This window comes from Protomyctophum parallelum (assembly GCF_964188405.1).
Source record: "Protomyctophum parallelum genome assembly, chromosome: 23".
NCBI classification, from domain to species: Eukaryota; Metazoa; Chordata; class Actinopteri; order Myctophiformes; family Myctophidae; genus Protomyctophum; species Protomyctophum parallelum.
This window is the reverse complement of record NC_139715.1, coordinates 22,588,255-22,615,066: the sequence shown is the minus strand read 5'-3', so window position 1 is coordinate 22,615,066 and position 26,812 is coordinate 22,588,255. Positions and strand designations below refer to the sequence as shown.

Genomic DNA, 26,812 nt, shown 5'->3' with positions numbered 1-26,812 from the left:
TTGTCAACATTATATCTAGATAGGCCTACATCCTTCCAAAACGTATTAATGTGGGTACAGTTCCAAAATAAGTGCAACATTGTCTCTGGGTACATTTCACACAATGAGTAGTTCACGCAGAGATACGGACTTATTCTTAAAATATAGTATTAGTATAGGTCTACGCCTACACCATATGTAGTTAGCCTATCCTATTGGTCCAGATGTTGATAACTTGAACTGGGGGATTATTATTTGGAATCTTCCATATAAATATCTTCTGGATAACTTCTTAAGTTATCCTACATCAGGCAAAAGGCAGACACTATACAGCAAAACACAGTCACACACACACACACACACACACACACACACACACACACACACACACCCACACACACACACACACACACCCACACACACACACGCACACACGCACACACAAGCGCGCGCACAATATTATTGGCATGCTCAAAACAACTAGATTGGACGAACTTTACTCCCTCCTTCCTACGGACCCTGAGTGAGATCATGTCGAACAGAACATCTGGTGCAGCATTGCAGCAATACTGTCCGCTACACAGTCCGGAATAAATACAGCTATCCATCCATATATCTTTCCATGAACTTGGAGGAGGTTAATCGCAAACGGATATAACACTACGCTTCACTTGAGCGCACAACAACCATGGTTCGTAGGCTGCCGTTTAATTTTGGAATACGTATTCGTGCATGCGTTGAAGCAAGCAATGTTTGGTTGTAGTGACTGATTACACACAACTCTTCCTTTTCCTTTCAATGTTTGATTAAACTCGAACATAGATTCCATGGCCCAAAGTGATCCTCGGGCTGCTTGGGGTGATTGTGGTCGTCATTCTAATAGCGGTGCCGACAGCAATATTTCTGAACGGTGAGTCTTCGTCATCATCGAGTTGATAAGTCATGTTGTATTATATGTTGAGTCAGAGTGACTTGATAGGCTAACTCAATAACCCCACATATAAAGGGGAAAGGAACAATTACGCGTGCGCCATTACGCATGCACGTTGCATGGGAACAGTGGTGAAAAAAATACTCACATGTTTTACTTCAGTAAAAGTATCAATACTGCAAGTAGGAATGCTATACATCACAACTTAAGTAAAAGTCCTTGATTCTAAATGTACTTGAGTAAAAGTATGGCCTACAAATTATTAGGTGTATTGGTATCAAAATGTAGGCCTACTTTACTGTAAAATACCAAATGTAGCAAAAAGTACTCATTATACAGAATGTCCCATTTCAAGTTTTCAAATGTCTAAAAATCTTTTGAAAATAGCAGATCTGCTATGAAAATGTAGTGGAGTAAAAGTAAAATATTTGCCTCTGAGATATAGTGCATATAAGTAAAAGTATTAGAAATTGGAAATACTAAATTACAAATACCTCAGAATTGTACTCAAGTACAGTAAAGTAAATGTACTTAGTTACTTTTGACCACTGGGAACAGCTGGCTCCAAATGTGAGCTGAGAGCAGAATTCTATCAGTGCATCCATTCCACATAATCCACACTAATAGAAAACATCTGCTTAAGCTGCTGCTGTATTGTAATATAAAGTTCATTAAGGCCATGAGCAAAACACATGATCTAAAACATTTAATTTGAATTGAATTGGCGCATACATGTACAGTACCAGTGCCGGTACAGGTATGGTATGGCACTCCGGTACGGATACCGACCGGTACAGGATGCCGGTATCCAGTCATCATAGTAGCAAATTACCACTATAACACTGGGTTTACAATGGTTGTCCAAAATACATGGCAACGTTACGTAGCCCCAGGCAATTTGGGAAACCGGTTATTTCAGAGGATGAACGGCAGAAAACACTAAATATTCTGCAACACAAAAGGTGGTGGATTCTAAAGAGAACTACAAGCAGGCAAGGCAGCATAATATATAAGCACACTGAAAGGCAATGACAGACATGAAATAGTAGATAAATGCTGTTCCCAGTGGGAATGCTTTTTTGTGATGTATTCCCATGCTTTTGTTCTTGCTTATTGTAAGTCGCTCTGGATTAAGAGCGTCTGCTAAATGCCTAAATTGTAAATTGTAAATTGTAGACAAACTATAAAGGAAAACATAAAACCCATTTGAACATTTACTTCAAAAATAAAGGAACAGGGTTATCGTTATCGCCTAGTTTTAGATCTGTCTCTCTGCATGTGCCTGCAGTGAACCATGATGGTAAGAAGAAGCACATGTTTTAGGATGTACAGTTAAATAGTGGTGGAAAGTAACATTTGAGTTTCAGTAACTGATAGAATGACAGATTGACATACCCACTGAAGAAAAAAACATCCCCTCTCAAGGTCAAGTTTATTGTGCATCAAAATATAAGCTAGGGAAAAGTCAAACATGAGAAAACAGCTATGACAGATATAAAACACAAGATGATATAACACAAGGATTTACTTACAACAAAAGAATAATAGGCTAAGGCTATAAGGGGTGGCGCTATCTTGCGCCACCCCTTACGTCTTATCCCTAAACTTATGTATTTGCCATCTTTTACTATTTTGAAAAACATTTTAAAACAGTTCAACTAGCCGATCTACATCGACACATTGTGAGCTTGTAGATCAGCTATTTAAAAATGTTTTTCAAACTTGTAAAAAAAAAAAGGCAAATACGGTTAGGGATATAAGGGTGAAGGGGTGGCACAAGATATGGCCCTATATGTACATGCCACACCAACACACGCTTTGAGTGAATGACCAATACATCTGTCTTGATTCTTGTTACATTATCATTATCAGCTACAATGTTGAGATTTCTTATCATTGTTATCAATGTGTGCGATGGAACATGATATCTGTAAGCAATAAATAACCGGTTGTGACTGCATTAAGTTTAAACTTTGGCTGCCTGGCATTTTCATTTCAGATGAGGGAGGATCCAAAATGAAGAGGTCTTTCACGCTCAGTGATGTCTTCAACAGCTCCCTCAGCCCTAGTTTCTACCACATTAAATGGATCTCAGGTATAGGCAATCTGGAACGCCACTGTACTGGAACCTAGAGCCAGAACCCAGAACACAGTTAAGGTCCTCTAACCCAGATAATTTACAAATGTTAAACCAGTGGCATGCACAGATAGACACTAGGGGGTGCTAGAGCACCCCCTGCCCTTTTGGCAATGTGCTAAAAAAGTCTGTGGACCATGGTGACATTGATCAAATCTTGATAAAAAACACTACTACTATATTATTTAGGCCCCCACAATCTAAAGCTATGTTTCTATGTCAGTGGTTCTTCGATAAAATAAATAAATAGCAGACCTACAAGCTCGTAGCGTGCCACTCGGTGGCGCGCTATGAGCTTGTAGATCTGCTATTTTTCAATAGCTAAAGCACCAAAATGGGTTCCCGCCCCAAAATGCGCAGCACAAGGTGCCCTTTTTTCACTTGAGCACCTGCCCCTCTAAATGTCTGTGCACGCCACTGATATAAACTCTATAATAGAGTGCATAGAGAATAGGCTTTTACTTGAGGTAAGCAATGAAGCAACTTTGATGGTTTGACATTTGATGCATTGTTGCAATGTTGAAGGACCCAGAGGGTCACACACAAACACTGACACCATGATCAGAATTACATATGTCAAATCTGTGTTTACTTTTGGGGTGCATGTGTTTGGTCCGACATACTAACAGTCCTACAGTCATTAGTCCGACACACTACCCAAAACACAAACCCAAACCTAACCTCAGTTAGGTTAGTTTTAACATGTAGGGAGCCACAGGTTAGTTTTAACCTGCTACCGGTTAGTTTTAACCTGCCACGCATGTCGGGAGCCATGGGTGAGTTTTAACCCGGCCACAGGTTAGTTGTAACCGGCCACGCATGTCGGGAGCCACGGTGTTGTCGGACTGTTCGTTTATTTAACAGGGACAATACAAAAAACAATGTATCAAGTTGTAAAAACGTGAAACCGTTGCATTGTATATGGGTTTGTAGCCAAGGCTAATTTGCAACGCCAGTATGTCTAACCAACGTATACGCACACCTTACTTGCACTTATGGTCTCTCCAGTATAACTGTCCCACCTTCTTCGAATGTGAAGAGCAGGGTTTCTCAAAGGGACCCGGGCACGACCCGCAGAGGACTCCCGCGCCAGAAAAACGGGCGCCCCCCCCCCCCCCCCCCCCCCCACGTTCCATTTTTCACCATTTTACTGGTTTCTCGAATTTACTGTAACATTATACACCAATGCATAGAGAGCTGACCTATACAATGAGTAGAGGGATCCTCTCTTCATCACATGACACATACCCAGGAGTAAGGGGAAACCGCGTCTACAGGCCCTGGAGACCCCCTGGACCTTCACGATATAGGGGCCCTCTGCATGTAGCATCAGCTCAGCCTGACGAACTAACTCCTCATCTGAGCTCGATCTGACATATATATGTAACTAGGGTTGATCTGTAGACGACACATGACATATAATTATGTAACATACAGTATACTACTGTAGCAAGAAACAATAATTATTCAGATGTAGTCTATCCGGGTTTTCAACCGTGTAACATCTGCATACATCTCTTGTCCAACACTTAACGTTCACTTTTTCTTCTCCTTCCCTGTAGATCATGAATATCTACACGACAACAACGGCTCAGTCGGTCTTCACAACGTGATCACAAACACCTCTGAAGAATTTCTGAGCAGTGAGACATTTGTAAGTGATGTCAAATTCGCTGTGTGTGTGTGTGTGTGTGTGTGTGTGTGTGTGTGTGTGTGTGTGTGTGTGTGTGTGTGTGTGTGTGTGTGTGTGTGTGTGTGTGTGTGTGTGTGTGTGCGTGTGTGTGCGTGCGTGTATAGTGTATGTTCTTCTGTCAGTGCATGTTCATGTATGTACTGTACATGTTATGGGCAATGAATCATGTGGAAGGCAGTTGCAGTTATATACAAGCCGACTGTGTATTGTGAGTTTGCTTGTGATTCAGCAGGAATGTACGCACAGTTGCACACTCTTCCTAACAGATGTGTCTTATCTCAACACAGCATAGAGTCGACGGCTATGATTACAAATTGTCTGCGGATCGTAAATATGTTGCGTTCCTCAGTAATTTCTCGAAGGTATGTGAGGCTCTTATTGACTTAATATAAAAAAAATGTATACGTTCTGCCAAGTTACTAATCTGATCATTACTCTGTTGTGTCCCATTAGGAGTGGAAGCATACATATACGTGCTCGTGCCATATTTATGACATGGAGAAACAGTACGTATTCCAACTAGACAAAGCCATTTCATATTTAACCACATGAACCCGTATGTCTGTCCGTATGTCTCTCTATATCTACAATATGTACGTCTCTAAATGTTCTGATCAATTGAAAATGGTGGACCCTGTTGTAAACAAGTGTAATGCTTTATCAGTGTGTCTTGTATTGAGTTGTACTTTCAAGTGAAATGTACCCATTCTGCAAACTTAATACTTCAATCAATCAATTCCTAGCATTCCTATTCTGGTCGGTGAACATTCAGAAAAAATAGACGATCTACAAGCTCACAACGTATCACAGTAAGATATGTGGTGTAGAGGAAAGAAATGGAGGTGGCCTTGTATAGACTCCTGGGGACTCCAGTCAACCAAGTCTACTGTATGCTGTGGTTCCCAAACCTTTTAGCTCAGGACCCAGAAATGAAATTAGAAGTTTGCCCGGAACCCAAACTAAGCTTGGGCAAGCTTGGTGACAATAAAGGCTAATTGAATTGAATTAAGCTCACAATGCGTCGCTTCGTTGTGAGCTTGTAGATTGGCTATTTTCACTACTTCTTAAACATTTCTTTTCGAATTTATGGAATTTTGATTAGATTGTTCTTTGAGTTCTTAATGAAATTACGGACCCACAAATGGGTCGCGACCCACAAATACGCAACCCACAAATGGGTCCCGACCCAGTGTTTGGGAACGACTGCTGTATATGGTTTAATGTGTTACATTTCATTGGACAGCCATACCAAGAAATGCATGCAAAACAATTGGTACTGGCTGTCTTTTCATTAATGGATGCAGCAACACACTTTACAATGGCAGAGTCCAGAGTTGGATTGCCACTGTGCCACCCTAGAAAGGTATTAATGCACAGATGCTGTGTACGCCACAAAATAAAAGTGACAGAAAAGTGAAAACGTATACAAACAAAAACTAGCAAAAAGCAAGATACAGCTTGAAAAGAATGCAGAGAAATGTAAAGCTCCACTGAGAATAGACGATCTTACACACTCCTCTGAAAAGAGGCCATCTTACGAGTTCACACACAACGCATCCTGATGGCATGGGACAAGTTGTGACCTTTTTAGATGTGCTGTTTTTGGTTCACGACACTGGCACGCATTCTGCCCATGAACCAAAGTACGAATGGAGCATTAAGCTCTCAATGAATGAAAGAACGAATTTGATGCTTCTCTATAGGGACTTTCTCGCCACACCTGATGTTCCACATGAGATCCAGCGCTTCAAGTGGGCTCCCGAGGGCAATCAACTGGTAATATAGTGTGTGTGTGTGTGTGTGTGTGTGTGTGTGTGTGTGTGTGTGTGTGTGTGTGTGTGTGTGTGTGTGTGTGTGTGTGTGTGTGTGTGTGCGTGTGTGTGTGTGTGTGTGGGGGGGGGGGGGGGTAAGCATATATTTACTTTGACTGATTATGCTGGACTTCAAGGCGTTGTGATACATGAGTCTGTCAAAGGAAACCTTTTCCAAACACTTGTCTATTGATGGAACAGTGAGGAGCGGGGCTTGGGAATCAACACTGTGGTGACTGAGGGAATTGCATTGAATTGAGGGTTCAAAGCTGGAATGTAAAAAGCCTTGAATTCACTTAGCACTAGAGAAGTGCTTATTGTCTTTTTGGTACTTGTATTCTGTTAATATCTAAGGTTAGGTTACATATTGTGGGTTTAAACTCCACCATGGCTGGAAGCTTACAGCATGTTCTGTCCTTCCAAACACCTGCAGCTATAGAATGTCTGTTGCTGCTGTCATTCTGCATATGGTAATTACTTGCGCAAGCAGAGCGCGCAAGTAATATTTTCGCCCGGTCTCCTTCGTCGTGACAGCTGAAAAACATCAAATCTGTGCCTGTGTTGCTGGACCAATGATGACGAAATGACCATATTTCTTACGTCATCATTTAGAGCTAGTCATACGTATACTATATACATAATCAGTAAAAAATAAAATAGCAAATTGTGCCTGAGTCCATTGGCCATTGGTCCAGCAACACAGGCACAGATTTGATGTTTTTCTGCGTAAGCCTCAAATGGCGGAACAGCTGTCATGGTTTTTGGCGCAAAGTAACCACAGTATACCGCTAATCAACTTACAACTACACACTTTATACAGTATAGAGTATAGAGTATATATGTATTCATATATAGTATATGCCTATATACTATATATATACTATATATATTTCTTACGTCATCATTTAGAGCTAGTCATACGTATACTATATACATAATCAGAAAAAAATAAAATAGCAAATTGTGCCTGATCTGCTGGGACCAGAGTACGTGGTGTGTATGTGTATGACTAGCTCTTAATGATGACGTAAGAAATATGGTCATTTGTGGGTCATTTGGTCCAGCAACACAGGCACAGATTTGATGTTTTTCTGCGTAAGCCTCAAATGGCGGAACAGCTGTCACGGTTTTTGGCGCAAAGTAACCACAGTATACCGCTAATCAACTTACAACTACACACTTTATACAGTATAGAGTATAGAGTATATATGTATACGTATATAGTATATGCCTATATACTATATATATTTCTTACGTCATCATTTAGAGCTAGTCATACGTATACTATATACATAATCAGTAAAAAATTAAATAGCTAATTGTGCCTGATCTGCTGGGACCAGAGTACGTGGTGTGTATGTGTATGACTAGAAAAACTAAAAGGGGATCCAGAATATATCTACAACGATAAAACAGTATTTCTTATATAGATAGAAACTTGAATCATACTTAATAATACTAGATGTTTATATGTATAAAGTAGGTAGCAAATAGTTACATCTAAACATTAATCATTTCAAACGTTCCTTCACAGAGATACTGAGATTTGACAGTTTACAGCGGTCGAAAGGACTTGCGCGCTCTGCTTGCGCACTAGTTGGCCATTTATGGCCTACTAGTGTGCAACAAGCAAGTATGCACTCGACAGAGTGCAGTTCTAGTTCCATATGGGATCACAGCACAACATCTTTGATTTGGTTTGTTTAGGGCAGTTATGTTTTTTTTTGCCAGTCAAGTCTATGGACCTTAATGTTTGTTTAGGGTAGTAAATGACATCAAGCTGATATAAATACTGCCTTTGCTGCGCCCCTCACTTTATACGAGTGTGATATCTTTTGATCCTAAAGATTAAATTCCCATTGACAATGAATGGATGATGATAAGAGCACCCCTCACTTCACACAAGTGTGATTTTGTTTTACATAAAGAAGGGCTCTGCTGACCGTTTTCTTGTTGGTTTTCATTTGCAGGCATTTGTTTGGGAATATAATATGTACATAAAAACCAGTCCTGCTACTCCGGCAGAGCAAGTCACATTCAATGGAGAATACAACCAGGTCCTGAATGGCATCCCAGACTGGGTCTATAATGGTAAGTGATGACCTGAGATCAGATTCATACGAGGTTTCCACTGGACACACACACTGGTCTGATTAACCCATTCTGACCCGAGATCAGATTCTAAAAATGTCAGTCGTTCTTCGATTTTTCAAAAATAGCAGACCTACAAGCTCGTAGCGCGCCACTCGGTGGTGCGCTATGAGCTTGTAGATCTGCTATTTTTCCACTGTTTTGTTTATTCAAGACTCAGGGTATACAGTAAATCAAACAAAATGACAGTATATGTGACACACCCATACAGAACATATCAAAGAAATAACATGTACATATATAAATGTTGTGAACACCATACACAAAATATTGTGGCAGCATCAAATAAAATAAAAAGTTGCATAGTCCTATGCTAACATGGAAGCGATATTGATAACCACATAACCTGAACCAAGTTTTAAAACAAAAACAAGACAAACATACGACAAGACAAGACAAGACAAGACAACACGGCATGGTCATTGGTCACCCTTTCAAAACACAATGGACGTGGCAGTGCATCCACACATGGCTCCTAATAATAAATATACTGAACAACCCAGCTACGTCGGGAATCTAGCATGCTCAAATCCAGGATTAAACTCATTCAATCTGGAATATCTTGAAACTGCAAGTTATTTACTAGTGCGAGGAAAGGGCCCCATGTGTCCTCAAATTTGGATACCGAGCCTCTCAGGGTACATCTAATCTTTTCTAATTTAATAAAGTGGAGTACGTCTCTAATCCAGTGGAGATGGGTTGGGGGAGCAGAGGACTTCCATTTCATCAAAATTAGACGCCTAGCTAAGAGAGTGGTAAAGGCCACCAAGTGAGCTTCATATTTTGACAGGAACAGATCAGGGGAAGAGATTCCGAAAATAGCTGTCATTACATTTGGTTCAAATGGTACCCTAACACTACTCGACATAGTGTCAAAGATCTTAGTCCAATACCTACGTAAAGAAGGGCATGACCAAAACATATGTATATACGTGGCAGGGGCCGAACGACACCTATCACACAGGGGATCAATATCACCATATATTTTGGATAACCTGACTTTAGTGAAATGCACACGATGGATGATTTTGCATTGGATTAGCCCATGCCTCGCACAAATGGAAGAAGAGTGGACAAGACGTAAAATATCTTCCCAATCACCATCTGAGATTTCTTCTCCTAAATCCTCTTCCCATCTGTTCTTAATATTTTCTATTGAAGTAGGCCGCAAAGAGAAAATACAATTGTACATAACCGATATTAGGCCCTTCGTGCTCGACAATGGGGTTAAGAAGGAATCAACCACAGTGGCCTCTGGAAGGTTTGGAAATACAGGGTTAAGGCTACGCACAAAACTGCGAATCTGAAGATATCGAAAGAAGTGTTGATTTGAAAGGGAATATTTCCCAGACAGCTGTTGAAAGGAGGCAAATACCTTGTCAATATACAGATCACTGAGCTTTGTAATACCAAGTGATGACCATAAAGAGAAGGTATTATCACTCAAAGATGGATGGAATAAAGGGTTTGCTGTTATTGGGGCAAGGAAGGACTGGGCCTGTAGACCAAAGTGGCGCCTGAATTGATTCCAAATTTTAAGTGTGGATTTGACAATAATATTCTTAGAATAAGATCTGCTATTTTTCAATAGCTAAAGCATAACATGATGCTAACACCAAAATGGGTTCCCGCGCAGAATGGGTTAACTTTTTGTGTTTTTAACGTAAATGATCAAGTAGGCTTAGTAGGGCATGAGGTTTCCACCCAACAGAGACGATATATACTGTACAGGTTTACATCTCACAGGTTTCAAAATAAACGGAATAGAGAATGGAAACATTACTGCCCATGAATGGCGATATTCGGCTTCAGTGGTTTTCAAACCTTTATCATGTCAAGGTCCATTATTTATTCAGCATTTGAGCCATGGACCACCATTTGATGACATTCAGACCCAAAACTAAATAATATTTTGTTATCGCTGGATAAGATTTTGTCCACAATTCCATGCTGTATTGATGTCGGTATACCGTTAGGAGAGAGGCAAACGTTGATCAAAATAACTTCCTAAATATTATATATATTTGTCTGCCAGACCCCCATCTGAAAATATGTTGTTTCAGGGACCCCCCAGGGACCCCCCCCCCCCCAGAAGCAAAGATTTGAGTTAAAAACGTCTGCTGTTTGCACACATTTTCATGATTTTTCAAAAATAGGAGATCCACAAAGCTTGCACTAGGTGCTTGTATATCTGCTATTTTTCAACAGCTGAAGGATCAAATAATGACTAAAAGTGGTTAAATGCTAAGGTGACACCGATGCGTTCCAGGTCCAGGTGAAAGTGCAATGCGCGGCGGGAGGGATGGCAGACGATCGTAAGGGGACAACCGAACGACGAGACGTAACTGACCTGATCTTTCTTCCTCCGATACAGAGGAGATGTTGTCGCATGGACTGTTTTGGTCACCTGGCGGGAAATACCTGGCCTACGCCGAGTTCAACGATACGCAGGTCCACGTAATCGAATACAGCTGGTACGGAGAGGACCAGTACCCTGACACCGTCCTGCTGCCATACCCTAAGGTACCTCTCCCATACCTGCGCGGTGCGCGACATGAAAAGGGTATGGTGTTTTTTTGTTTATGGTGTTGTTTAACACAAACGGCAGAATCCAGGAGCTGCGGGAGTATACAGCAGCTGCATTTCTCTCAGTGCAGTGACATTCTGTGACGACTTGGCCATAATCATATTAAACTGTACTATATTCGGCCAAATACAACGAGAGCGTTGGGGAGTGCATCAGCTAGGTCAGGGGGTGCACGGACAAAAAAACGTTTGGGGAACGCTGCCCTAACCTAACCCATACCCCAAGGCACCTCTCCCATACCGGGCCTAACCCATACCCCAAGGTACCTCTCCCATACCCTAAACCAGGGGTTCCCAATCTGTGGTGCGTGCACCCTTTACGGTGCGCGAACGGTCTCTAGGGGGTGCGTGACATGAAAAGGGTAATGGCGGTTTTACGGTGTTATTTAGCACAGACGGCAGAATTCAGTAAAACACCGTTGTACTGAGAAGTATAGAGCAGCTGTGGGAGTATACAGCAGCTGCATGTCTCACAGTGCAGTGACATTCTGTGATTATTTGCCGTCAGCTAGGTCAGGAGGTAACTGGTGCATGGCCTAAAAAGTTTGGGGACCGCTGATCTATAGCAATGATTACTATCAGAATATAATGATTTAACCTTTTAGCAAAAAAAACTTTTGTCGTGTTGCGTTGTTGTGTTTTAACCAAAATATATCACTTATACCCTACCTTCAAGCAGTGCGTACAAAATTATTTGCAGTTGGACAGTCATTGGGGATACATACAGTATGGGTTGACAATATGCTGTTTTATTTAATCATTCAGGCAGGTACTCCCAATCCTACAGTCAAACTGTTTGTAGTGGAGACCGCCAACACCACGAACATCTCTGAAGTGGTCATTCCATCAGAGTTTGGCTCAGGGTAAGAAATTAACCTCAACGTCCCTCCCTGCTGTTACATTGCAGTACACACGTCAGACATGTGCATTCTTTCCTCTCAGCGACCACTACCTGTGCACGGTTACTTGGGTGACAGACGAGCACATGGCCGTCCAATGGATGAAGAGGAAACAGACTGAACTCCTTGTTCAGTTCTATAAGCTCAGTGGAAACCACTGGAATGCAGATGAGGTACACAGTCATCAGTCTGTCTGTTTACAATGCATTTAAACTATATCCATAAGCCATAATCCATTGCTCGGCTTCAGTTAGTCCAAAATGCTGCAACATGTCTCCCAACAGGAACTCGCAGGCGTGACCACATTACTCCCATTCTGCCTGCACTCCACTGGCTCCCTGTTTGCTTCGGAATTTAATTTCATATTTTACCAGAGGTCACTGCGGTCTGCGGGCCAGTTCAATGTCAAGGTCACAAAGAAGACCCACCTAAAGACCAGAGGCGACAGAGCCTTTCCTGTCGCGTAGCGGCGTAGCACGTTGTGGAATGCGCTCTCCTCCCACGTCAAACTGGTGGGAGGGGACCATCTTGCCTGACCCACCTTTATACCTTGGCTTTTAACCCTGCTTGAGAGTTTCTGTGGTCTATGTTTTGTTTCATTGTCTGCCAACGCTGCCGTGTCTTGTATTTTGCAGTGATTGTTGTGTTTTTGTCTCCACCAGGCCGAAGGCATGTGGGGAGAGTATGTTTTGCACTTCGTCCGTCCGTGTGTCCGTCCGTCCGTGTGTGTGTCCGTCCGTCCGTGTGTGTGTCCGTCCGTGTGTCCGTGAACAGCTAATCTCGGCCACCGTTAACCCGGTCGATGCCAAATTTTGCACACACACTCCCTGGATGCCAACGATGAACCTCTGCCCCAAACTTTCCAGAACGGCCTGTTATAGCGCCACCAGGAGGCCGCTTTGTGCAAAACAAGTTTTTTCACAGTACACCTACAGATTTTGTCCAAACATCACGCAAATTAGTACACAGTCTCTCTAGAGCCATTCAACGAAACGGGTCTTTCAGATTTCTCAGACTCCATCCTGATTGGTTAAGATTGGCTTCCAAAGTTCACAGGAGTGCTCAGTTTCAAACAAAATGCTGCAAATCATGAACACATCGCGTGATTTCCGTGAAATTGTGCACGCACATTCCCACTAGGCCGAGGACAAAATGCCACATGAACAATTTCAACTCAGCCTCAAGGTGGCGCTATAACTGGCCGAAAAGTGTTTTTACCTCTAACTGCACGGATCTGTGGATAACCTGGTGGAGACCTGTGCCCGGAAGGGCACTTTTTCTAGTTTACTATGCGTTCTTGCTGTTGCTTTTCTGTGTTTTAGCTAGGGTATTTCGTTTTATTTTCTATGCAGCACTTTGTTAACGTTGCGTTGTAAAAATGTGCTACATAAATAAAGTGGGTTGGATTGGATTGTGATCTATCCATCCATTATGGTTATTATCACACATTAACTGTTGTAACGTTACACTCTGTTTCAGAGTCTGAAACTGACCAGTCGCACAGGTTGGATTGGACGGGTATGTTAAGCACAACACACGGCTCACACCGTCGTAACAATTAACTTTTAGCATTCCAATAATTATGCTGGCTTCCATCATACCAATTACAATCATTTGTAGTGCTTATGTGACTAGGTACACTAAATACATGTACATGTGTACAGTGTAATCACTATTGCATGCAGTATAGTAGGCTACTGTAGTAGTGCATACAATCATTTGTACAGTATATCTTAAACAACACAAGACAAATGCATCATAATAATGATACATTTACTTGTCAGCATCGACCGCCGGCACCAGTGTTTTCAGCAGATAAGAGCAGTTATTACGTGGTGACGAGTGACACCGATGGCTATAAACACATTCATCATGTGGTTGGGGTAAGTATTGTACCTGTACATGTTACACCGTACACACATACACACACACACACACACACACACACACTTCGCAAAAACACATGCACTGTAAGTCTGACTGTAGAATAGATTTTGAACCAACCCATTAAGACCTGAGACCATGTTCTACAAATGTCTTCTTAAATCCTAACAGTTTCTGATAAAATCTAACAAAAACATAACAAAAAACACTATGTTTCTATGTGGTTCAGTGGTGCACAAACCCTTTCATGTCAAGGACCCCAAAAATTATATGTAATTAGTAGCAGATCTACAAGCTCATATGTGCAGCGCAGCTCATAGTGCTCAAATTTACAGGGCAAAATGAAAGCCATCACCACAGGCCCCTGGGAGGTGGAGGAGATTCTGAAAGTGACTGCAGACAGCGTGTGAGTTGGACCCAGCGGGCATGTCTATCATCTATCATCTCAAATGCAAGCCTTCCTTTGAATGGCATACATATCTTTCTTTCTTTCTACCGTTAATGTGTACGGTCAATCTGCCACTGTTCCGCAGGTATTTTTCAAGTAACCAGGAGGGTGGCAGACCAGGGGGAAGGAATGTCTACAGGTATACAGTCTATGGAATGAATGAACGAATGAACGAAGTCAACGAACAAACAAACGAATGAATGGAATTGAATGAATGAAATTGAATGAAATTCGTTGTGCTGTTGTGCTGTTATATTGGCATTTCATTGAACTCGTTAAAAGCGGGAAAGCATTTGTGTGTTATTCTAGATTTCGGAAAGTTTGAGAACCACTGATATAGCAACATACGTTTTTTTTTTAGAAGGCATTTTGTATAATCGGTATCAGGTCTTAATGGTTTAAATTCCAGTTTTTCACTTCAACTCTGTGCGCTCTGTGTGTGTGTGTGTGTGTGTGTGTGTGTGTGTGTGTGTGTGTGCGCGCTCACACAGGTGGTACAATGGTCGGGGATCCAAATGTCTGACATGTGGATTTGAGATCTGCCTGTACAACTCAGCACTGTTCAGCCACAACGCTTCGTTCTATGGTGCAGGCTGTAACGGTCTGTCACACACACACACACCAGTCACCACACATCCTCTTGAACAACATGAGCAGCGGTGGAGAAAGTACGTTTTACTTAAGTAAAAGTACCAATACCGCAATGTAGAAATACGCCGTTACGTAAAAGTATGGAATTCAAAATGTACTTGGGTAAAAGTACAAAAGTACATAATGTACTAAAAGTACCAAAATTATACTCATTATGCAGAATGTCTCATTTCAAATCTTCGAATGTATAAAAGATCTTGTGAGAATAGCAGTGGTTAATGCATGTTTTGTAATAATAATTGAAATCTACAAAATTAATTAATAGTAACTAAGGATTCCAAATAATTGTAGTGGAGTAAAAGTACTACACGTTCAAAACTCCGCTGCCCGCCTGCTCACCAGTACACGCTCCAGAGACCACATCACACCCGTCCTCCACGACCTCCACTGGCTTCCCGTCAAACAAAGAATCCACTACAAAATCCTGCTCACCACCTACAAAGCTCTCAATAACCTGGCTCCCCCCTACCTCTCCGATCTTCTTGAACCATATGTCCCCCCGCTCCCTCAGGTCCAGTGAAGCCAACCTCCTGAAGGTCCGCAAGGCCAAGTACCGTACCTGGGGGGACAGACAGGGCCTTTTATGTTTCGGCCCCCAAACTCTGGAATGAACTCCCCAACCATCTCAGAGCTGCTCCCTCTCTCCTCTCTTTCAAAACCTCACTTAAAACCCACCTCTTCAGAATAGCCTTCCCCAGTTGAGGTCTCGTTTATCTTTTTATCTTTTTAACCCTGTATCTGTTTTGTTTTTGCTTTGATCTTTTTTCTTAATAAAGTCTGTTCCTGGTGTTCCCATGTAAAGCGCTTTGGGTATTTAGAAAAGCGTTATATAAATCTGAGCTATTATTATTATTATTATTACCGTATTATTATTATTACAATGTTTGCCTCTGAGAAGTAGTGGAGTAGAAGTAAAAGTACTGGAGATTTGGAAATGAAACGCTTGTATTCGTGACCTTATTCTTTCGGTCATGACCCACACTTCAGGACCATAGGTGAGAGTAGGAACGAAGATTGCTCGGTAATTATGAGCAGCGCAGAAGTGCCATTAATGACTGTAAAGCACGACACTTGAGCGTTACATCATGCTCGTTTAAGCATGACTAATAATGTACTGCATGTTGTAGGCCTTACTCTCTCTCCCCCTTGCTAAATTTGTATCTCTTGCATTCAAAGGTCCAGCCATTCCTCGCTTCTATCTCTATGACAACAGAGGTGAAGAAGGTAGACATGCAATCTGTTATTCTGGATCTAAAGGGAAAAAAATCTGTTTATTATGCTCTCGGGTGGAAACCTCATATGTCCAAAATTTTTAATTTTCAGGATTCCAATTCAATAACAGCAAAAGTAGCAGATCCACAAGATCAAAACGCGTCGCTTCGTGCCACGTTTCGAGGTTGCGAATCTGCTACTATTTGATGCTTTTGTATGATGCTGTCAGTATGATCATGCAGGGTGTTAGTTTTAATACGAAAAAACACAAAAAGTTAGAATATGGAGATAATGAGTTCATGGCTGACAACAACGTTATGGTATTGTGTTCTCCACTTTTACAGTTGTAGAGATGAGAGTTCTGGAGCACAACAAAGAGTTTGGAAGTCGAATATCCGAGATCCACATGCCCACCAAGCGTCACGGCACCATTCAGATTGGAGATTTAAGTAAGTGCATTAGGCCATCAAATAATCTGAATGAATCTCAACCCATTAAGACCTGAGACCATATTCTACAAATGTCTTCTAAATCATGACAGTTCTTTGATAAACCTATGTTTCTATGTCAGTGCCGTGGTTCTCAAACTATTTCGTGGACAGAACACCCAGAAATATATGCAGACCTTTTGCTGTGAAAGAATATATATTCAAAGATTTGTACAAGCTTCGATCCTAGTGGATTTTCGTCAGGTCAGTATGACGAAGATCCACTAAGATCGAAACGTTGTTTTTTCAATAAAGTAATCCTAAAATAAGCCCTTGCTCCTTCCATGATTGCTTTATTGGCCCTGCACCCACTGTCGAGGAGGATGTGTGTAAATAGGTATACTCTAAAGTGGTTAAAAGCTAAGGTGACACAGATGCGTTCCAGGCGTTTATCTTGAAGCATGTCTTTATATTTATATTTCATATGGATTCTCTCCCCAGAGCTGTGGTACCAGATGACTTTGCCTCCTGGCTTTGAAGAATCTAAGAAGTATCCGCTGCTCGTGGACGTGTAAGATCCTCATCACGTTTATTTGTTTATTTGGATCCCCATTAGCTACTACCTTAGTAGAAGCTACTCTTGGTAGCTTCTACTTCTTTTTTATGTGTGGACCTGGGGTCCACACATAAAATACATTACATCATTATGAAATACATTTGACAAGACTGTAATAAAAAAATACGTGACACTGATTAGGGCTGCACGATATGGACAAAAATTCATATCACGATATATATGGCAGATATCTCGATATCGATACGATGACGATATATCGTGCAGCCCTAGCTGACACCGTCGTCGGGAGAGACTCCAGACCTGAATCGCCAGAACATATTTTCTTAATGGGCGTGGCTAGTGATGCAGGGCTGGAGCCAGGCTACAACAGGACAGAGGGACAAACGAGTGATGGTTTATTTTCCGAGGGGCACAGGCTAAAATAGAGGGCTGGCTTTAGAAGTGGACGATATATTGTCGATATAGACAATATATCGATATGTCGACGAGATATATCTATATCGCGATACCGTTGCCCTTTTGCGATACTGATATTGTGCATGTTCATACCTCGATAACGATACGATAACGATATATTGTGCAGCCCTAACACTGATACAACAGTGACTACAGCAGTTTCTAAATCGCATACCATATCAGCTGGACAGTGCATGTGTTTCATGAAGTAAAACATTTGAACCCAAAACTACGACTAAAATGTAAGCGTTGTTGCTGTCGGGAGGAAACCACCTAAGGTCCCCACACACCCAGCGTGTTTTTCACCTAAGGTCCCCACACACCCAGCGTGTTTTTCACCTAAGGTCCCCACACACCCAGCGTGTTTTTCCGATTTCTAGCGGCGTTTCTCCATCGGTTTTCCGAAAAACGCGTCCAGTGCAACCACCTTAACTCAATTTTGGGGGTTTTAATTATTTTTTGTTGCATAAACCAGTGCTATTGAACAACCTTTAAGTCTGTGTGTTGGTTAAAAAAAATGAAACCAATGAAAAGTAATACAAATAATAGTAATAAAAGTAAAAGTAATAGTTAAAATAGCCAATCTACAAGCATGTGAGCTTGTAGATTGGCTATTTTAACCATTCAAAAAAAAAGGCAAAGTAGTTTAGGGTTAAGGGGATAAGGGGTTTAGCATAGAGGCAGCGGTTGAGCATAGCTCCTATTCTTTTGTACTTTTTGTGCTTTTTGTGCTTGCAAAAAATAAAGCGATTGTGATCTTCCAGATACGGCGGGCCTGCCAGCCAGACGGTAGACTTCTCGTACCGTACAGATTGGTCATCTTACCTGGCCAGCACAGAGAAAATCGTTGTTGCCAGGTTCGATGGAAGAGGGACCGGTTACCAGGGCGACCATATAATGCACGCCATCTATAAGCGCCTGGGCACCTATGAAGTGGAAGATCAGATAACAGCCGTCCGGTGAGCAGTGGTGGAAAAAGTATACTCAAATGTTTTTTTACTTAAGTAAAAGTATCATTATTGCAATGTAGAATTACTCTGTTACACGTAAAGGGTCCAGAAATTCAAAATGTACTTGAGTAAAAGTACTGGCCGCAATCATCATGCAGAATGTCCCATTTCATGTTTTCTAATGTTGAAAAATCTTTAGCAGATCTTTAGCAGATCTACAAGCTCACAATGCGTCGCGATGAGACGCATTGTGAGCTTGTTAATCGGCTATTTCCAAATGGGCAAAATGTATAATAATAATTAAAACCTACAGTAAGCTAAGTAACTAGTTTTCAAATAAATATAGTGGAGTAATTTTTGGATCCGAAATGTCTAAGTAAAAGTATTGGAAATGGGAAATACTGTACTTAAGTAAATGTACTTCGTTACGTTCCACCACTGCCAGTGAGGAATGGGAGAAGCAGATTTTAGTACAAGTCAACACTTCAAGCAAACAGCATTGACCTGAAGTGGTTGCACGGCCCTCACATGGCCAGATAATTGGCCCGACTTTGACCCGTTTAATGCTGTTTACTGTAAGGTAGTGGTTCTCAGTCTTCTCAGGCTGTGACCGCCCCGAAATAATCATATTGGAACATTAGTAAAGGTGATAAAACAGTGGGACGTCACCATGAGCGCTGAACCTTACCACAGTGTCTCGTTGACGAGTGACGACAGACAGAGTCACTGAGTCACTGTGTGTGTGTGTGTGTGTGGGGGGGGGGGGGGGGGGGGACAGGGACAGGGACAGGGACATTAAATGTTGCTGCTTATCTTGAATGCTGCCCCGGTACAGTGGTGGAAAGTAACTTAGTAAATTTACCTAAGTTAAGTACTGTATTTGAGTACAATTTTGAGGTATTTGTACTTTGCTCGAGTATTTCCAATTGCCACTAATTTTACTTCTACTCTACATCTCAGAGGCAAATATTGTACATTTACTTAGTTGAAAACTTTAGCCACTACAGTAGTTACTTTGTAGCTTTTGATTATTACTACAACACATACATTAACCACTTCAGCCCTACAGTATACATTTCAGCCATTTTTAAATAGCCAATCTAAAAGCTCACAATGCGTGGCAATCTGCTATTTTCAAATTATGTTTTATACATGTGAAAACTTTAAACGAGACATTCTGCATTGTGAGTAACTTCTACTTTTGGTACTTAAGTACATTTTGATGCCAATACTTCTGGACTTTTACTGCAGTATTAACAACCTCCCCTCCCCTCTGTTTCAGTGAATTCATCAAAATGGGCTTCATTGATGAGGACAGAATTGCAATGTGGGGTTGGGTAAGTTCCTTAAAAACATTAAAAATGTATTTGTTGCAAATTGTTGGAATCACATTGTTGTAATTATTACACTGTTGAACAATCGTAACCTTGGCGTCCCTAGTTTGGGCATCTCGTTATGGGCAAATAATTTCTAAAAGGTTGCCAAGGGACCACAGATGCAAATTAGCTATACAGAAAACTCTGGCCAGAGCAAACGTTTACAACATTCCCAGAAAATTCTGAAAAATGTGGGAAACATAAAAAAAATAATAATAATAAAATAGCGAAAATAGATGATCTACAAGCTCACAACGTGTCACGGTGCGTTGTGAGCTGGTCTATTTTCAACAAAGTATAAAATAGGGCTGAAGTGGTTTAGCAATGTGGGATTTATCTCCACAGTCCTACGGAGGCTATGTGACATCAATGGTGCTGGGATCTGGAAGTGGACTGTTCAAATGTGGGATAGCAGTTGCTCCCGTCGCTAACTGGGAATATTATGGTAAGCTTCATCTTCATCTTTGTGTATTTATTTTCATTAATGACACGTAGTTTGCAATCTAGTTGAGTCAGATACACTATTTACACTGACGTGCACCACATTCACTGTTGTTCCTCTTGATGTCGGCGTCCCTGAAGCTGGGCACGCGCTCGTTTGCTCCTTAGAGTATATATGAATAGAGACGGCACCCGGGGGAAACCCTGAGGCGAAATGGACATAGTGGCCGAATTTGTTATTGCAGCGCTGGGCCAAACTCATGAACACGCTGGTCCGTTGACCATCATTGTGCACGGTCACGATGACATGTGAACGCTGTTTCATACGTGAACGCCGCTGTTTCATACGTGAACGTGTGCAATGATAGTCAACGGCCAGCGCGTTCATGTGTTTGGGGCAAATCCATCCCAGAATGCACTCTGTTCCTGAGTGAAATCGCCTCATGCGCTTTTGAGCAACTTAATGCAAGTGGATGGAAGGAGATATCCGGTGCCGTCTCTATTCATATATACTCTATGGTTCTATGTATCTATCTCCCTGCTCTTAAACGGTTGTCTAATGTGCTGAGCAGGAGGTGATATAGCCTGTAGTTGGCTATGCGTTCTACTCATAAGTTATCTGACAATTTATCATAGATCACTGCAATTATTAAGTAACATTCTCTTTGAGTCTACTATAGACTCCTACTGAATTGGTTCAGGTTTCATACTGATATTATTGGTTCAGGAATGCAACACAAACTAAAAGAAATCTCCATGAATTCAAGGCTTCATAGAGTGTGTAATTGATAGAAAATTACTCATTTTACCAGATTCCATCTGGACAGAGCGGTACATGGGGCAACCTTCTGAAAACCCAAACTATAAAGTAAGTACTACACTGTGATAAACCAGATCCAAGTCAACTTCAGAGTTTTTCAGATTCTTCCCATTGCTTATTTGCTTCTCGCACTGATCACGTTACAGAATTAACTGATCACGTAGGTTACAGAATAAAAAAAACAAATAATACCTCACTTGACGTCCCAGCCTATGTCTCTATGGGAAAAGGCCTCATTTGTATACGAAACATGACAGCAGAAAACACGGTGTCCTGTGTAAGATAAATAATGTCTTATTTCAATTTAAATGGAGATAAAACACCCGATTTACACATTGTGGTACAATGTTGATTTGTACTGAAAATAGCAGACCTACCGTATAAGCTTGTTTGTCTGCTATTTTTGGTGTACATTTAAGCATTAGAATACTGCGGAGAACAATCACAGCGGTCTGAATGATCCTTTAGCCTTGACCACTGTTTCTGAACAAAGAACACATTCTTCATATTTTTCAGAACAGCACAGTTACTGCCTTGGCCAAGAATTTCCATAATGTCAAATATCTTTTGATTCATGGAACAGCAGACGGTAAGACAATAACTTTCTCAAATGATTCCAAATGGTTCTTGCATTATGCATTTTAAATTCAGTTATATATATATATATATATATATATATATATATTTGTACCATATAAATCACATTAGTATTGTTGTACAAATGTGCATCAACTGATTTGATTGATAAACTCTCAGATCAATTTATGTCAATGTATCAATAACAAAACCGTAAACCGCTCAAAAAATGCAACACTGGGCAGATGACAAAGCACATTTCTTTGTCATGTTTGTTTTTCTATTTCTTTTAACCACTACACTAACATTCCTTTCCTTTTCTGGGTGGAACATTCGGCAAAAATAGCAGAGTAGTAGTGGTAGTAGTTTACTAAGAGGGTTTAAGTGGTTATGTGTGATGTAAAGTATAATGCAAAGCCTGAAACTGGCCTGCTGATGCTTGTAGGGCTGCCTCCCCGTTTTTACTATCCCGTTTCGTAGGGAGGGGCGGCCCTAGTTACAGTTAGTTAGACCATAGACCATTTTATGGTTGTATCGAGAATGAAAACATTCTCTGAGGTAAAGGAGTTAGTGTACATTCCCCATAATAGCCTATATGTTATGATGCAGAAAGAGTTGAACCCATATGCAGAGTCACAGCAAACAAGGGCAGATTTCAAAAGTATTTAATGAAGAAATGAGGCAAAATCTTACACTGGAGCAGAACGCAGGAAATCATGAATACATCTCATACTTCAGTAGAATCAGGAAATGTCGTCATGACACAAAGTCAACACAGGATCGGCAACAACAGACTATGAACTGACAAAGGTGTCTTGCAATGAGTCCAGTTATATAGGGGGCAGGCTGATTGTAGAAGTGTTCACAGATGGGATGACGAGGGAGTTGGAGACAGGTGAGTGAATGGGACTGCAGTGTGGAATGGAAAGTGGGAGTGGCCAGGGCTGACATGGTCTGTGGAGAGACAGACCCTAACACTATAGCCAATATAATATGCTACTGCCTGTATTCTTTTTGGACAAATATAAAAAGATACTGCTATTATTATTTAATAGTTAGATAAATTCAAAGTTTCAAACACCAAAGTAGTAGTAGTAGTTGTTGTTGTTGTTGTGAATTAGCAAACTGGACATTTGGACTGAATGTTTCCTTTATCCTCGTGTTGGGCTTCTGTTTTCGCCGAAGTTTTTATTTGTGTCGTTTCTCGTTTCTTTCAACACGTTGTGCTTCACGAGTTCACCTTCCACAGCCACAGACATGCTACCATTTTCAGTATGAAAACTAAAAATAATGACAAAAAAATAAAAAATAAAATAATATATAAAATTAAAAAAAAAAATCTATCTATCTATCTATAATGGTGAAAATGTTCCTACAATTTGTAAGAAATGTAGACATAGGCTAACATTTAGATGTGGCGGCCATCTTGAAATAGCACCGCCATATTGGATTCTTGGATGGCTCGGTTAAAAAAGTTAAAGAGGTGACCCAGAGGCATGTTCATGCCAAATTTCACACTTGTATCACCAAGCGAACAACCGTTCCAATGATCTGCTACATTGCACAAATTTTGTGTGCGTGTGTACATCTGTAATCCACGTAACCCGAGAACCGTTCGCCCCACCGACTTCAAATTCGACAAACACGTTCCACACACCCACAGGGAGTGCAGTGCCCGGTCTCGAGTTGGCCGCACCCATGGTTGTCCAGAACCGCCACAAAAGGCCTTTTTTATTTAGCGGCCATCTTGAAAAATGACCGCCATATTGGATTTTTCGTTCATGCCAAATTTCACGCTTGTATCACCAAGTGAAAGGTTCTCTCACAATATGGCTGTTAGCCGCTGTACTATATGTACGTGCACTTGGCAACCAAAGACTGTCAAAATTGAATGGTTCATATTCTATCGCTCAAGTGGAACAGCCTGAGCAGAGGCTGCTGCCCTGCCCTGATAAAGAATTTCTCATTTAACGGCCATGCATCCAAAAACAACAGGGCTAATAATACATGCCAAAGTACTCCATTCAATTTAGAAGAGTGAGCTGACACAGAATCATCAGCGTTTTCCTCAAGGACAATGTGACCTATTTAGTCCACACGAAGTGTTGCATGGATGATGTGCCAGTGGTGGAAAGTAACTAAGTACATTCACTTATAAGTACTGTACTTAAGTACAATGTTTAGGTATTTGTACTTTACTCGAGTATTTCCAATTTCTAATACGTTTACTTCTACACTATGATCTCGGATGCAAATATTGTACTTACTCCACTACATTTATTTGAAAACTTTAGTTACTTATTATTACAAAACGTATACATTAACCACTTCAACCCTATATATATTTCGGCCATTTGAAAATAGCCAATCTACAAGCTCACAATGCGTCGCAATTTAAGTAAAACATTTGAGTACTTTTTCCACCACTGATGATGTCATCCGACTCTTTGTTGATTGTTTTGTTTCTGTGTGTTCTACTTATTACAGACAATGTTCATTTCCAGCAGTCGGCTCAAATCTCCAAAGCCCTGGTTGAGCAACAAGTTGATTTTGAAGCCATGGTGAGTGTCCTGAGCACCTAGCGCAATTGTGATTGCCAATTTTTGGTCATGAGATTTGGCATAGAGGGGGGGGGGGGGGGTAAGTGGACCAAGTGCAAAGATTACTTTTTATATTAATCAAAGAAATAATCGTATAATAATAGATTGGTAAGCACAGCTAAGCCTTGCCATCATTGACTCCCCATTGTAACACTAGCCATTGGGGGCTAGTGTTGTCAGCGGTGATCAGCAGCATTAGCTCATACCCCTTAGCTCTGGTCAGAAACTGTTGCATGTCTGGAGCGATGCGCGACGAATGATTTACGATCATCGGGATGCGCAATGGCTAACCATGGACAGCGCTCGAAGTTTTAGAGATACAGGGCTTTGAAAATCTTGCTTTTAATGGATTTAAATTGAGCCTGGATGTAAAACAAATCCCATAGCTGGTGCTCCATATCAACCGGAGCAATGCTAAAAGGTAAAGTGACGGTCGGCACTTTCATATATGACTATTATGGAGTACTGTATATGGTGGCACCTGCCGTACCCTAGCCTAGGGGGTACGATTATAATCGTGGATAGCAGAGAAAGAATTAACCACTTACACCCTATTTTACACTTCGTTGTCCAAGAGTCGCTGACAAGAAGCATTGTGAACTTGTACATTTTTAGTTTTTGAAAATAATTTTGATAATGGATTCGTTTGATTCACCCCTATAAATAACTGACGCAATACAAAACATGGAAACATAAATGAATAATACATAATCGGTGGCGGTGCTGGTTTGAATTTTGGAATGAGACAATGAAATGTGTTCTCTGTTTCTCCAGTGGTACACAGACATGGCTCACGACCTCGATGGGGCCAATAAGCACCTCTACACCCACATGAGTCGCTTCCTGCTGCAGTGCTTCGTTTGAGGCCCACTGGACTGAGAGTTATACCGAGGAGTCTGAGATCAACACTTTGGACACATGCAGATGACATACATCCAAGTGTTGATTTGGACATTTTGATTTGGTCCCAAACCACACCATGCAACTCCAGACTCCTTGCAACCAAACGGTTGCGAGTAGACGCATGTAATGTAGACGCATGTAGTTGCATGGAACCATTGAATTGAGCCAATTGAATCACTTGGGCCAATATGCGCCACCATGCGTCTTGAGTTGACCCATTCCTGTGGTTTGGGCTTTAGTCATAGTCTTTTAAATATTTATTTATATTTTAGTCATCCAAAATATTTTGCTTTTAGTCTAGTTTTAGTCGACTAAATATGATATCATTTCAGTCGACTAAAATTAATTTTGGCCATGCCTTAATGGCGTCGTAATGGCCGATTTCACACTTGGTTGCATGCTGAAAATAGCCGATCTACAAGCTCACAATACGTCTACATATTGTGCGCTTGTAGATCTGCTATTTTCAGAGCGCAACACCCGAGCGCAAACAAAAGTAAAATGATCTCTTCTCTACTAGTCCCTCCCTAACATTTTAGTCCAGTTTTTATTGGTTGACGAAACTGTCAGTATATTTAGCCATAGTTTTAGTCATCATGGCTTAGTTTTTAATTTGTTTTAATTTAGTTTGTCAGTGAAAAAGGTAGTCGACTAACATTATTCGTCATATTCGTCAATGAAATCAACACGGCTACATCCTTATGATTGTAAAGAGGTTGTCAGTGGTGGATCCTCAACCTAATGTCCGATCTATATAGATACATAATATTATATACAGTACGCCTGGTTCCAAGGAGTTTGTGGAAGTTTTTCTCTATGGAGCATAACATGGGGTCATCTTAAAATCATCTCATATAAGAATTGTGATCCAAAAATAAACAAACTGTCTCAAATTGTGAGGCAACTTTGAAGATGGAGAGTTCCACACTCACTCCAGAGGGCCACATTGGCCCTCTGGAGTATTATTTGAATTGTAATCCATATTATTATTATTGTAATTTTGCTATTTTTGAATTGGAATCCTGAAAAGTTATAGGTTACTTATGTTAACTTTATGAACCTAATGCAAATACATTGGACATAAAAAAGACAATCAACTACTCATTCAACTAATAATAAACTAGACTACAAGTAATTAAAGAGGGTCATATTTGCATGTTTGGAATTGTAACAGCTGAAATAAATAATATAATGTATCGATATTCGGATATTAACCTGCTGGCCACATTTAGTGAAGGTGGGGTCGCATGTGGCACCCTGGGCCGCCAGTTGCTCATGTACAGTATGCTGTATTGTATAGGGC

The 26,812-nt window shown here is 41.0% G+C and overlaps 1 protein-coding gene across 3 annotated transcripts; it reads left to right on the top strand.

Moving 5' to 3' along the window:
- Window positions 1–432: 432 nt before the first annotated feature.
- On the top strand, window positions 433–25,706 carry LOC310854369 (dipeptidyl peptidase 4-like). 3 transcript variants are annotated; one of them, XM_083758971.1, is made up of 26 exons: window positions 433–670; window positions 802–889; window positions 2,910–3,005; window positions 4,610–4,701; window positions 5,028–5,102; window positions 5,194–5,246; window positions 6,444–6,516; window positions 8,522–8,642; window positions 11,077–11,225; window positions 12,054–12,151; window positions 12,231–12,360; window positions 13,667–13,705; window positions 13,972–14,070; window positions 14,407–14,477; window positions 14,605–14,658; window positions 15,011–15,120; window positions 16,353–16,394; window positions 16,727–16,831; window positions 17,312–17,381; window positions 18,608–18,802; window positions 20,076–20,130; window positions 20,515–20,614; window positions 21,423–21,478; window positions 21,947–22,019; window positions 24,494–24,567; window positions 25,381–25,706. In XM_083758971.1, exons 1-26 carry the CDS (start codon window positions 668–670, stop codon window positions 25,468–25,470), a joined length of 2,211 nt encoding a protein of 736 aa, XP_083615097.1. In that variant the 5' UTR covers window positions 433–667; the 3' UTR covers window positions 25,471–25,706. The 3 variants fall into 3 exon arrangements, with proteins under 3 accessions (XP_083615097.1, XP_083615096.1, XP_083615098.1); XM_083758970.1 differs by having other exon boundaries at window positions 16,347–16,394; XM_083758972.1 differs by lacking the exon at window positions 16,353–16,394.
- Window positions 25,707–26,812: the final 1,106 nt, after the last annotated feature.